General features: G+C 43.3%; 1 protein-coding gene across 2 annotated transcripts in view; it reads right to left on the reverse strand.

The window, feature by feature from the left end:
- Positions 1 to 13,246, reverse strand: part of TMEM132D (transmembrane protein 132D) — a 639,752-nt gene that overhangs the window by 196,619 nt on the left and 429,887 nt on the right. For both annotated transcript variants that reach the window (XM_067701195.1, XM_067701196.1), the window contains one exon: positions 3,017 to 3,200. In XM_067701195.1, coding sequence (XP_067557296.1) covers positions 3,017 to 3,200 — 184 coding nt within the window. The remainder of the gene's footprint in view (positions 1 to 3,016; positions 3,201 to 13,246) is intronic.

Below are 13,246 nucleotides of genomic sequence, written 5' to 3' on the forward strand. Positions count from 1 at the left end.
GATAAAGAAGATGCGGTACATATACACAATGGAATATGACTCAGACATAAAAAAGAACAAAATTCTGCCGTTTGCAGCAACACGGACGGATGTGGAGGGCATTATGCTAAGTGAAATAAGTCGGACAGAGAAAGACACATACTGTATGAAATCACTTATATGTGGAATCTAAAAAATACAACACACTAGTGAATATAACAAAAAAGAAGCAGACTCACAGATATAGAGAACAACCTAGTGTTTGCCAGTAGGGAGAGGTGGGGGACAGGCAATATAGGGGAGGGGGCGGGAGGTACAAAATATTGGGTGTAAGACAGGCTCAAGGATGTGCTGTACAACACTGGGATATAGCCAATACTTTGTCATAACTGTAAATGAAAAGTAACCTTTTAAAATTGTATAAAAAAATCAGTGAGCATCTACACAGTTCCTAGCACTCTTCTTATCTTAGGATCATTCCCTTCCCGAAAGAATTTACAACATAATTGCCAAGGAATTATTTATCCTTTGCATTCTGTAACTAAGTGATCATAATAAAAGCAAACATTTACTGTATGTTTGACTGTACTCGGTACTCTTCCAAGCCCTCTTGAATTATCATTTTATGCTTACATCAACCTTATGAGTAAGTATCATCTCTCCCCACTTTACAGATGAGGAAACTGAGCCACAGTGAAATTAAGCATCGTTGCATAGCTAGTAAGAGCAGACCAAGATATAGGTGTCTTATTTTGCTTCCCAGGAGGCCCAAAAAGATGAATACAGAATGGAAAACACTCAGGTGCCGGGATGAAGGGCCTCTCTGAGCCTCAGTTTCCTCATGTGGAAATGGAGGAGGATTGTTTCAAATACTGCTCATTGCCTCAGAATATCTAATCTCCTATTGTTCCCTTGTAATAACAAAGCCTGAGCGATGTGTCATGCTAAAAAGTCAATTTACAAGCCTTCCTTCCAACTAAGTACGTCCATGTGACCAAGTTCTGGCTAACTGGATATACCCAGAAATATTATGTTGGATTCTTGTGAAGACTTCTTGCAAGGGAAAAGGAACTGATCCAGTGTGATTTGCATTCTTACTTTTTCTGGTAAGCAGAATATGGATATGTTGGCTGGCACTCCAGCAGCTATTTTGGACCATGAGGTAACCATGAGGATGGAATCTATACCCTTGACTGCTGAAGCAGAAATAAAGATGGAGCCTGAATCTCAGATAGCATGGGGAACCATACCAGCCCTAGACCACCAACCTTAGGAGTTCTTTTACATGAAAGAAGAAACCTACTTGTATTAAAGCCACTATTGGCCTGGGTAGAGTGGAGTGAGTGGGGTTCGTTAGGGTTACGGTAAGGGTTATGGTTAGGGCTTGTTCTCGGCCAAATGCAATTCCTAACTGATAAAAGGGTCAGCTAGGTCTTAGCTGAGATTCTTTCTAGCTCTGCCATTACACACACTTCTGTGATTACACGTATCATAGCCAGAAAGGTTGATGTAAGGTGAGAACGGTTTCAGAGACCAGCGGCGGACAGAGAAAGAGGCTCTTGTGAGCGTGGGGATTCCTGTGAGTGGTGAAGAACAAGGGGGTTTGGAACAGGTGGACAGTCCAGGCGGGAGAAATGCTGAGCGAGGGAACCGAGCACACCACCCGGTGCAGAGCCAAGCAATGGAAGCCGCTCAGCGTACCACTAAAAGCTCATCAGACCAAAGGTGCTGAAAGGGAGCAAATTCAAATAACTACTTATTTGAGACAAATGGTCTCGCCATCCCCAGTCATAGAACCACGAATAGCCTAAACGAAGGACTGCTGCTGTCACACATGAACACATGAAATAATGTACCAGGGGAGCCTCGGTGCCTTTAAAATAAAAGAAATCGTTAATAAGAGCCCTGATCAACTGAAGGACCTCAACAACTTTGCGTTTCCTAATGAACAGTATAATAACTAACTTATTGTCCCTAGGCAACTGTCCGCGTCACCTTGTATTGCAAGACTGATTCCTGACGTCCTTTCACAACCACATAATAACACTTGTCAATAGTTCCTAATAGATGGTGAGGGGGAGACAGCAGGCTGTCAACGGATAGGTCAACCCATCCCTCACTTCCGACAGTAAAAGTACTTTTGTAACAGGAGAAAGCTCAAATCACCATCCTCAGAGTCACAATCCCAAGGCATTTGAACTGGGAAAATTCCCATTAAGAAAATGTGTTATTCCTTTGCAGAGAGGCCCCGGGGAAAGGCGGGGCTAGAGAGGGCGTTAGTGTGCTTTGTTTAGGTGAACCTGGGTGATTAGTCTTCCCACAGGCAATGTATTCCGTTGCACAGCAACCAGGGGGCGGGTCCTTTCAAGGAGGAAAGCCCATCTCTGTTCCACAAATCGTAGGAAACACGTGGACAGACCGAGTCCTAAACCGTTTAGAGGCAGGTGACGAGTTATACATAGGTGGCCTGTGAATGAATTATAGTTAACTCTTTCTTAGATGGGCTTGATTAAAAAAACAATTAGTTCTAACAGGGACAAATTGCTGTTTCGCATTAAAACTATATTAACGGCTTCTCTTGAGAAGTCAGTAGATGTTAAGAGTTCAGAATCCGGCCTGGTTTTCCTGCATGGCAAACACGGCAGGGCCTTTTCACCGGGTAGGTGTTTGGCAGTCGCCTGCCACATTTCACTCAGATACTTGATCTGTCTGGTCTCTGCAGGTGTATGTGTTTGAGACCCTTGAACAGTCTCCAACGTATCATACAAACATCTCGATTAAATCATTAATACTTTTCATGTAATGGAAGACCCAAATCTAATTCCTGGATTTTGATTACTTTCTAAAGAATATTCTGAAGATACTACTTAGAAAAACATTTTTACAGAATCGGCGATTTGCAGTAACTTCATCATTGAGTTTCCCCCCACCCTGGTTCTGAGCTCACTGATATGTCCCAGCTGTGTCTGGGTCATGGTGTGGTACCTTGCCTTTCCCTGAGGTCTGTATTAACAACCCAGAGCAGGGACATTCTTACCATGGCCAGTGGGATGACGCCAATCAGGTCCTTCTGGCTCACGTAGATCTTGGAGACGCCCAAGTCAGATGTGATGTCTCCTGGGTATTCAACCTGCCACGTAACAAGCTGTGTGGTTGGCGGGTCACTGGCCTCTTGGATTTCTACGTCGATCTGCATGACTTCATAGGAGGCGCCCTCCACACTGGGGAGAAGGAGAGAACAACTTTGAGGACTGGGGTGGGAACCCTTGGCAGGCAATGGACTATTTCAATGTGTGTCCACATCACCCCTGCAAAGAGCTTGTCAGAAATGTGATCCCCAGTGTCCACTGACAGATGAACGGATCAAGAAGATGTGGTACATTTATACAATAGAGTACTACTCAGCCATAAAACAGAGTGAAATAATGCCATTTGCAGCAACATGGATGGACCTAGAGATGATCATACCAAGTGAAGTAAGCCAGAGAAAGACAAATGTCATATGATACCACTTATATGTGGGATCTAAAAAAATGATACAAATGAACTTGTTTACAAAACAGAAATAGACCTACAGACACAGAAAACAAACTTATGGTTACCAAAGGGGAAAGCAGGGATGGGAATGGAGGAATAAATTAGGAGGTTGGGATTAAAAGATACACACTACTATGTATAAGATAGATAAGCAACATGGACTTAACTGTCTAGCACGGAGAACTATATTCAGTATCTTGTAATAACCTATCACAGAAAATAATCTGAAAAAGAATATATATGAATCCCTTTGCCATACACCTGAAACTAACCCAACATTGTAAGTCAACTATACTTCAATTAAAAAAGAAAGAAAGAAAAAAAAGAAATTCGATCCCCAAAAGAACAAACAACCTTTAACAAGATTCACAGCCTTGGCCTGGCCTTAGACACCCTCACTCAAACTTCCCAACCCCTGTTTTCTGTGAGCCTCTCAGAGTCCCCAGGACAGGTGTTTGTGGATAATTACGAGAAATGCTGATTGAATTTCCTAAATGCTTTCTTCCCTGTGCTCCTTCTAGGAGGGTGGAGGATAGGATTCTTTCCCTCACTCCCAGAAATCTCTTTGCTGCCTATATCGGATTTTCCAAAGCCACGGTCCATTCAAGTTGGGGGCACAGACTTTTAAAGGACTTTGAGGGTGATGTGGCTTTGTTACCCAGTGGGGGCGAGAGAGAATTGCAGAGAATCAGAGCTGAGGCGTGAACAGGAGAATGGGACCACAGGACCCACACGGATGAACAAGGAGAAGTAGCCAGATGTTACCTGGATACAGGAGTCATTCTGACAATGATTAGTTTTTAGACAGTCTGGGTTTTCTAGAAACACGTATCCAGAAAGGAATCCAAGTTAGAGTATCGGGATGATTTTTGCAGCTATTCTGGTTAGTTTAATTTACTGGCTACCCCTTCTTCTTTTTCATAGTCTGCTTTTAGAAAATGTGTGCTCTTCTAAGTGACAGGTTAAAAAAAAAAAAAAAGGCAGAGGTGGTACCAGACACTCCCTGAGGGAAGAAGTGAAGAAATACAGGTGAGAATTCATCTGGGAGGCAGCAAGGAGAGACACTTTTTAACCCTTCGTGACCAAAGCCACTTCCACCTATCAGATCCTTCTCCAGAGGTCTGAATTTCACATAATTGCAAAATGACCACTGATTCTGACATTTAGGAGGACAAGGTTTGGCCTTTTATATACATATGACCAAGCTATTGAGACTTATTTATCAAACCCACGCAAATGTATCAATAAGAAGCTCAGAGATAAATGGTGGTGATTTCGGGGAGCCTCCTTCTTAAAGTAAGGGATGAGGTGGGATACTGGGGTATCAGGGGTGACTAGGATAAGAGGAGAGAGGGAGGGAGGAAGGAAACAAGAGGAGGAGGAGGGCAAGAAACAGAGAAGGAAGATCAGAAGTGCTGCCTAAAGAGACCGTCCCCGCCACAGAGGTTAACTTCCTGCACGAGCACTGATCTCTCACACAGAACAGGAGTAGCTACAGTTGTTAAGAATCCGCCTCCCAATGCAGGGGACACGGGTTCGAGCCCTGGTCCAGGAAGATCCCACATGCCGCGGAGCAACTAATAAGCCCGTGCTCCACAACTACTGAGCCTGCTCTCTACAGCCCGCAAGCTGTCAAATTCTTCCCATTCCGCAAGACCCACCTAGGACAACATCAGTAATAATTTTAATTTTAATTTTTTTATTTTTTATTTTTTTGCGGTACGCGGGCCTCTCACCTCTGTGGCCTCTCCTGCTGCGGAGCACAGGCTCCGGACGCGCAGGCTCAGCGGCCATGGCTCACGGGCCCAGCCGCTCCGCGGCATGTGGGATCTTCCCGGACCAGGGCACGAACCCGCGTCCCCTGCATCGGCAGGCGGACTCTCAACCACTGCGCCACCAGGGAAGCTCTGCAATAATTTTTAAAGTGCTCTATTTACTTCCTCTAATTTTATTCCTTCAGTAACCTTGCATGGTTGTCCTATCAAGTTTGATTTTCTCTTTTCCCTTAGATCCCTTGTCTGGCCAAGACGTAAAGGAAACAGTTTCTTTTGAGCTAACTTTCCTCTATCTGACGCGCTGATGAAAACACCCTAAGTTGGGAATTCTTCACCTGGAGACCACAGCAAACTTTAGGAAGGTTGTGTATCCTGAAATGGTAGCTTTCCTTGAATGACTCCTTAGCTTGCACGAGCTGCTCAATATTTCTGATGCAGGAGGGTGTGCACCAGGTTCCTGACAATTTCCTCTGTAAATTCTGCATATGGTGATCTAGCTTTGGAATAGCTCATCATGTGTGTCTTGTCGAGTCAGTGGAAATTTGAATTTTAATAACTTTTTGTAAATATTTAGCACTCGAGAGCTTCCAGAACGCTTGCATATTTGGCAATGTTTACCACGTCTTCATGTTTAACTGGAAAGCTAAGGGCTGTACCTTTGCAGTTGGAGTGTGTGTTTTAGCCTGAAGCATCCTGAAAAGAGTAGCCATGCTTAGCCTGTGTGGCTAGCACAGAGGATAATGCCTGGCATCTGCTGTGTTACAGGAGATAAACAGAGTAGAATTAAGTAGAATTTTATATAACGTGGCTGCATATTTTACATGCGGTGGTTCTCCGCTTTACCTAGGCACTAGCGTGGCCTGGGCAGGGGGAGCTTTCCTGGTGGTCCAGTGTTTAAGGCTCCCCACTTCCACTGCAAGGGGCACGGTTTGATCCCTGGCCAGGGAACTCAGATCCTGCATGCCACACGTCAAAAAAAACAAAAACCAAACAAACAAAAAACTGCCTGGGGGAATTTTACAAATAAACCAGTGGCCACAGGCACCACTCAGATTTCTGACTGCTCCTGAGTGGCGTCAGGCACCAGTTTTGTTTTATTTTCTCTTCTTTTCTTTTTTCTCTTCTCTGCTTTTCTCTTCTTTCTTCCCTTCCATTTTCCTTTCTTTCTTTCTTTCCTTCTTTCCCTCTTTCCTTCCTTCCTTCATTCTTTCTTCCTTCTTTCATTCTTCTTTCTTTCTCTCTCCCTTTCTTTTTCTTTCTTTCTTTCATTCTCTCTCTTTCTCTCTCCCTTTTTTTCTTTTTCTTTCCTTCTCTTTCCCTTTTTCTTTCTTTCTTTCTTTCTTTCTCTCTCTCCCTTTCTTTTTTCCTTTTCTTTCCTTCTTTCTTTCCCTTTCTTTCTTTCTTTCTTTCTCTTTCTACTTCTTCTCCTCCTTCTCTCTCTCTCGCTCTTCCCTCCCTCCCTTCCTTCCTTCCATCTTTCTGTCTGTTCTTTTATCCAGGTGATTCTATTATGCAACCAGGATCATGAACAACTGCGTTCGAGGTTTATAAAGGTTTAATTATGTGGATATCCATGCTCTTGGACGTATTTTGTGTATCCTGGTATTAGAAATAGAATGTCCTAAGAGAGTGCATTTGGGAAATACGGTCAGTAAATCGTGAAGACACAGATGAACCAAGAAGAAGAAACATTCAGGGTTTCCGATGTCCCTGAGTATGAAGGTGAGGAGGGACAAGAACAGAGTTCCAGCCGAGGGGGGCAGAGGGGCTGGATTAGCATAAAGCATTCAGATGCCACTTCTGGTGGCCCTACACCCAGCCCCACCCTCCCTACCTCCCTGCTGTCCACCCGCCATGGGCGAGTCAAATAGCAACACGGATGGGCAACGCTCAATGTGTGAGCTCCATCTGGAAGGCGGTACTGCTGTCGAGTGTGGGCAGGGTTTGCTTGGAGAACAGTGCAGTCACCCACGGAGAGGCTCAGGGCTGGATATATATAGGCCTCAGAACACTGTGGGCACGGAGCTGCCTGTAGGTTTAGTTTCTCCCACCGGTGTAGGTGCTACCAGCACAGGTAAGCTAAGAAGCCACCTTCCTGCCCTGTCCTGCTTGCAGCCGTCCTTTGTATGGAAGAAAACAGACGTGGAAGCAAAGGAAGGAACGCAGGCTCTCATGGGTACCTCAGATCCCTACTGACTGGTTCCACATGTGTGGGTGTGGAGGGATCTTTTTGTAGTTTATTCTCTTTGACAGAGAAGATGAATAACATCTCGATTTGAGGAACTCTTCTCATTTTCCAATAACGTTCCCCTACGTGGGCCCCTTGGTACACTGGGTTCAAAATCTAAGCCTTTTAGATAAGCAACAAGGACTTACTGAATAGCACAGGGAATTACGCACATTACCTTGTAATAACCTACAATGGAATATAATCTACAAAAATACTGAAACACTATGCTGTATGCCTGAAACTAACACAATATTGTAAATCAACTATACTTTAATAAAAATCTAAGGTTTTTTCACTAGGAAGGGCTCCCTTTGAATAAAGACACACGGTTGGTGACCTAGCCTGAGGCCTCCCCAGATTTAAGGAAACTAAAATGCCCTTCCAGGAAACAAGACACTGGGTCAGCTCAGACACAGGCAATGACCACATCCTCCAGGGCCACGGCTCCCAACTCTAAGAAAGGAAACTAAACATGAGACTTTGCAGGACCACCTCAGGGCATCCCAAGGCCACAAAAGGGCATCATTTTCAAAGAAGAAGAAAAGCCTTGCTTTGGGATGGTCATGCTGCTTCTTCCTGAGTGCTGGAACAACTAACCTCCATTGAGTACTTTTAATGTGATAAGCACTGTTTTAAGGGCTTTTTATGTCTTACGTCGTGCAACCCTCAACGTATTCCAATAAATAACTGTTATCTACTCGCAGTTTGTAGACTAGAAACCTAGGCTCAAGAAGGGGAAAGTATTTGTCCAGGGTCACCCAGCTACTGCATGCAGGAGCCAGGTGATCTGGTCACAGGACGCCCACACTCCTGATCCTGGGTTCCAAGCCCCCCACCTCCTTTTCCAGTGCGAGGACAGGCGTGCTTATTAGCGATGAGGATCATTAAAGCAACTTCTCACCCCCCAGTAGAAACACAGGTCAGGACGTTACACAGGGCTTCTTCAAGACCCCAAACTGGATGCTTTGAGCGAATTCTGCACAAGCAAAGCTGGGACATTTCTGTAACAAGATGCTTTGAGATGAGCATGTCTTCACGGTCTTCTGACAACTCTTTAAGCTCCGTGATGTGTCGATAAATCAAAGCAGAGATGGGCAAACGAGAGCTTTAGATGCGGAAGCCTACCATTCATTTGCAGAGATGAGAAACCAAGCAGACACAGACCTGCTAGCACTGGAAGAGTTAAGAGCTAAGTGTTTGAGATGCAAGTCCATGCGTCTTGAAGCTACCTGTATTTTTCTCCAGTTTAGAAAACCAGCATATCATGGTAGGTCCTTACAAGAGCACACCAACGATCAGACCGCGTTCTGCCACCACCCACGTGGGCAACTGGCTTCCACCGCGAGTGTGAGTGTCGCAGGTAAGCTCCTGGGGTGGGTGGGGGAAGAAGAGAGTGAAATTCCATTTCCAACTTAGGTTTTTCCAGATGGCTCTCTAAAGGATAAATGGGTGAAACTTCTGGAAACAAAAGTAAGGCCGGAGAGAGGGCGAATCTATATCTGAATGATCACAATCCTTAGGAAAGAGTTGAAGATTTCTTCCCAAAACTTCAGGACACTTTCTAGAGGTCATATGAATGAGAGCCATTTATGGCTGGGGAGCAAGTTATGGTGGACAGTGTCAGGGTTCCCCCCAAATCTCCTCATATCCCTTCATCGTTTCCACATGCCTTATCCCTGGCTTCTAAGTGCTTTTTCTTTTTATAATTTTAGGTTTTTAAGTCTTTATACAATTTTTAAAGGTTACTTTCCATTTACAGTTATTACAAAGTATTGGCTATATTCTCCGTGTTGTACAATACATCCTTGAGCCAATAGTTTGTACCTCCCTGGCGCCCAGCCCTACGTTGCCCCTCCCTCCCTCAGTGGTAACCAGTAGTTTCTTCCCTATATCTGCGCTTCTGCTTCTTTTTAAAATTATATTCACTAGCTTGTTGTAGTTTTTACATTTCACATATAAGTGATATCATACAGTATCTGTCTTTCTCTGCCTGACTTACTTCACTTAGTATAATACCTTCTAGGTCCATCCATGTCGCTGCAAATGGCAAAATTTCGTTCTCTCTTATGACTGAGTACTATTCCATTGTGTGTGTGTGTGTGTGTGTGTGTGTGTGTGTACACACACACACACACATCACATCCTCTTTATCTATTCATTGGTTGATGGACACTAAGCTTGTTTCCATGTTGTAAATAATGCCGCTATGAACACTGGGGTACATGTATCTTTTCGAATTAGTGTTTTTGTTTTTTTCAAATATATACCCAGCAGTGGGATTGCTGGATCATATGGTAGTTCTATTTTTAGTTTTTTAAGGACCTTCCATATTGTCCTCCACAGTGGCTGCACTAGTTTACATCCCCACCAACGCTGGAGGAGGTTCCCTTCTCTCCACATCGTAGTGCTTTTGTTTTTCATGGCATCTACCTGTGGCTTTTGTTTTTCATGACATCATCTACCTGTGACTTTCCCCGGGTGGCTCTTCTTGAGTTTCTGGAGCCATCTTGCCCACAGGTGCAAAGAGCTGCACGTGCCTCAGTGTTTCCTGCCCTGGGAGATGGCCCTTGGCCAGAGTGATGATGCAGCAGGCAAAGCCAGCTCCCTGGCCTCCAGCTGGGTCAGTTGGGGGCACTGTGCATGTGCCAGAGTCCCCCCATGGGATTAGGCTGAAGCCACCCTGCACGTAACTTCCGAAACGGCACTAGTGCTTGGGTTCTTCTCTTCTTCTTTTACTCTCTCTGCTCTCTTACTGGTTTCTCGGGAACTCTTCCTTCATAAATCACTTGCACACACATTCTTGTCTCAGGGTCTGCTTCTTGGGAAACTGAGGAAATTTTTCAAGTAAGGAGGACACCAAGGGCAACTGACAAATGCCATGTGAAAGATTCTGGCAATGGAAGAGAACTGAGGAATGCGTGAAGGGGCGGAGGGGCCATTATTCAAGGTACTAAGCTGTCCTAGCTCCACTTGGAGAAATCCTTCTAACCAAGCCAGTATTTGTCTGCAATGGCATTTTGGAAATCTGCATCAGACCCAGACACGGGCAACCAGATGTCTCCAAAATGCAGGAGCCGTGGTCCTCGTTTTCCTTCCCTTCACATCTCATTTTCAAGATTAAAATAAGGATATTACTCAAATTGTTTCTTCTTAGACATTTTCACAGGATTAAAATTTTCCATTACTGACATCTTTTTTCTAAGCTTTTTCATTAGCATATTCAGAATAAAAACTTTTCATTATGAAGTAAAGTATACTCAATCCCTTTAATGCATGTACTTTATAATGAGATTTTTGTCCCCATAAATTTGTCTTCTCACGTCCTCTTGTTTCTGCCTTATAATACTCTGAGGTCTGGTAACCACGGTTATTCTCGAGAAGAAAAATGGAAAGCTTGCAGCTTGAAAGAAATCATGCTGCATTTCTTCCTTTTCTTCTGTGCTTCATTGCTCTCTGTCCCAATATTTACTTCATTCATTCATTCAAATGATATTTCTGTAATTCTTCTTATTTACTGGACACTCTTCTGGGTGGCAGAGATGCAGATCCAAAGTGAGTTTAAAAAGATGGAGATCCAGCGGTCGCCCAGACCAAGCTGATTCTCAGCACCTCTTTCCACCTCCACACTCAGTGACATCATTTTGCTAACTTGACATTGACTACGGGGGGAATATTTTTTTCTTTTTTGAAAAAATTTTTATTGGACTAGAGTGGATTTACAATGCTGTGTTAGTTTCTGCTGTACAGCAAAGTGAATCAGTTATACATATACATAGATCCACTCTTTTTTAGGTTCTTTTCCCATATAGGTCATTTCAGAGTACAGAGTAGAGTCCCCTGTGCTATACAGTTGGTCCTTATTAGTTATCTATTTTATATATAGTAGGTGTATATGTCAATCCCAATCTCCCAATTTATCCCTCCCCCCATTACCCCCTGGTAACCATAGGCTTGTTTTCTACATCTGTAACTGTATTTCTATTTTGTAGATAAGTTCATTTGTATCCTTTTTTTAAGATTCCACATATTCGTGATATCATATGATATTCATCTTCCTCTGACTTATTTCACTCAGTATGACAATCTCTAGGTCCATCCATGTCGCTGCCAATGGCATTATTTTGTTCTGTTTTATGGCTGAGTAATATTCCATTGTGTATATGCACCACATCTTCTTTATTCATCCCTCTGTTGATGGACATTTAGGTTGCTTCCTTGTCTTGGCTATTATAAACAATGCTGCAATGAACACTGGGGTGCATGTATCCTTTCAGACCATGTTTTTCTCCAGATATAGGCCCAGGAGTGGGACTGCTGGGTCATATGGTAGTTCTATTTTCACTTTTTTAAGGAACCTCCATACTGTTCTCCATAGTGGCTGCACCAATTTACATTCCCACCAACGGTGTAGGAGGGTTCTAGCACGGGAATATTTACACCATGGAAATTGGCAAATGCCATAACTCAGGGTTCCCTCCAAACCCCCAAAAAGCAGATGGCTGAAGATCTTTGCTCTTCTCAAGCATACAGTCTAGTGGGGAAGATGGTCACGCAATAAGTTGTCACTTCAAAAAGCGTAAATTGGCCACTGTAAGAAAAGATGAGAAACAGAGGTAGCTGGCGAGATACAAGCTATGTTAGAGGACCCTGGTGTAGTCAGGGAGACACGGACACGTTCCCTGGGGCAGCAGGGCTTGGGCTGTGATCTCTATACAGGATGGGTTCCAGGCAGAAGGAACTGCACATACAAATGTCCTGTGCTTGGGGGAGCAGGGTGGGTTGAAGAAAACAAAAGAAACTGGCGTGGATGGAACACCCAGAGGGCTTGGAATTGAGGCGTGAGATGCAGGGTGGGTAGAGGGAGACAGTCCTCGTAGCCACATTCAGAGCATCTTTTTTTTTCCAGAGTCAGCAAACTATGTCTGGTCAGTCAATTCCAGCCATAGCTTGTCCATGCACAGATCTTAGGCTAAAAACACCTTTGACATTTTTAAACATTGTCAGAAAACAAATAAGAATATGCAGGCTAAAACTCCATTGTAGTATTCCCCCACTGAATAAAGTCTTCCTTACTGTAAAAAAAAAAAAAAGAATATGCAGGCTACAAAGCGGAAAATATTTACTATCTCACCCCTTACGGGAAAAGCTTGCAAATCTCTGCTCTTTATCATGGGAAACGGGAAATCATTAAAACTTTAAAAAAATAATAAACTAACATTGATTTCAATATGTAAATGCTTGGAAAAAATCATCACTGGAAGAGATTAGGAGATGGGCCAACATTTATTCCCAATGATGAAAAATAAAATTTGGGTTTAAGAGTTGATCTGAGACTGTTCTGAGTAGGAAAAATAGGAAATGAAAGAGCACGGGTGCAGGCAGAACTCCTGGAATAAAAACTGTAGCTAGGATAAGAATTCACAGACCAGACTTATTTGTATAAGATAAGAAAAAGCATAGAATGACACAGAGAACTCTATTCAAAATCCTATGATAAACCATAATGGAAGAGAATATTAAAAAAAAAGAACGTATATATATGTATAACTGACTCACTTTGTTGTACAGCAGAAATTAACACAACATTGTAAATCGACTATACATCAATTTTTTTAAAAAAGTACAGAATGGTCTTAATTGAACTAGGAACAGTTGGTCAAGCCAAATTATAGATCATTGTAATGGGAGAAAAAAATGGAAACAAAAAGTGACATTCTTTCAGATG

Source organism: Pseudorca crassidens, chromosome 12, assembly GCF_039906515.1.
Source record: "Pseudorca crassidens isolate mPseCra1 chromosome 12, mPseCra1.hap1, whole genome shotgun sequence".
NCBI classification, from domain to species: Eukaryota; Metazoa; Chordata; class Mammalia; order Artiodactyla; family Delphinidae; genus Pseudorca; species Pseudorca crassidens.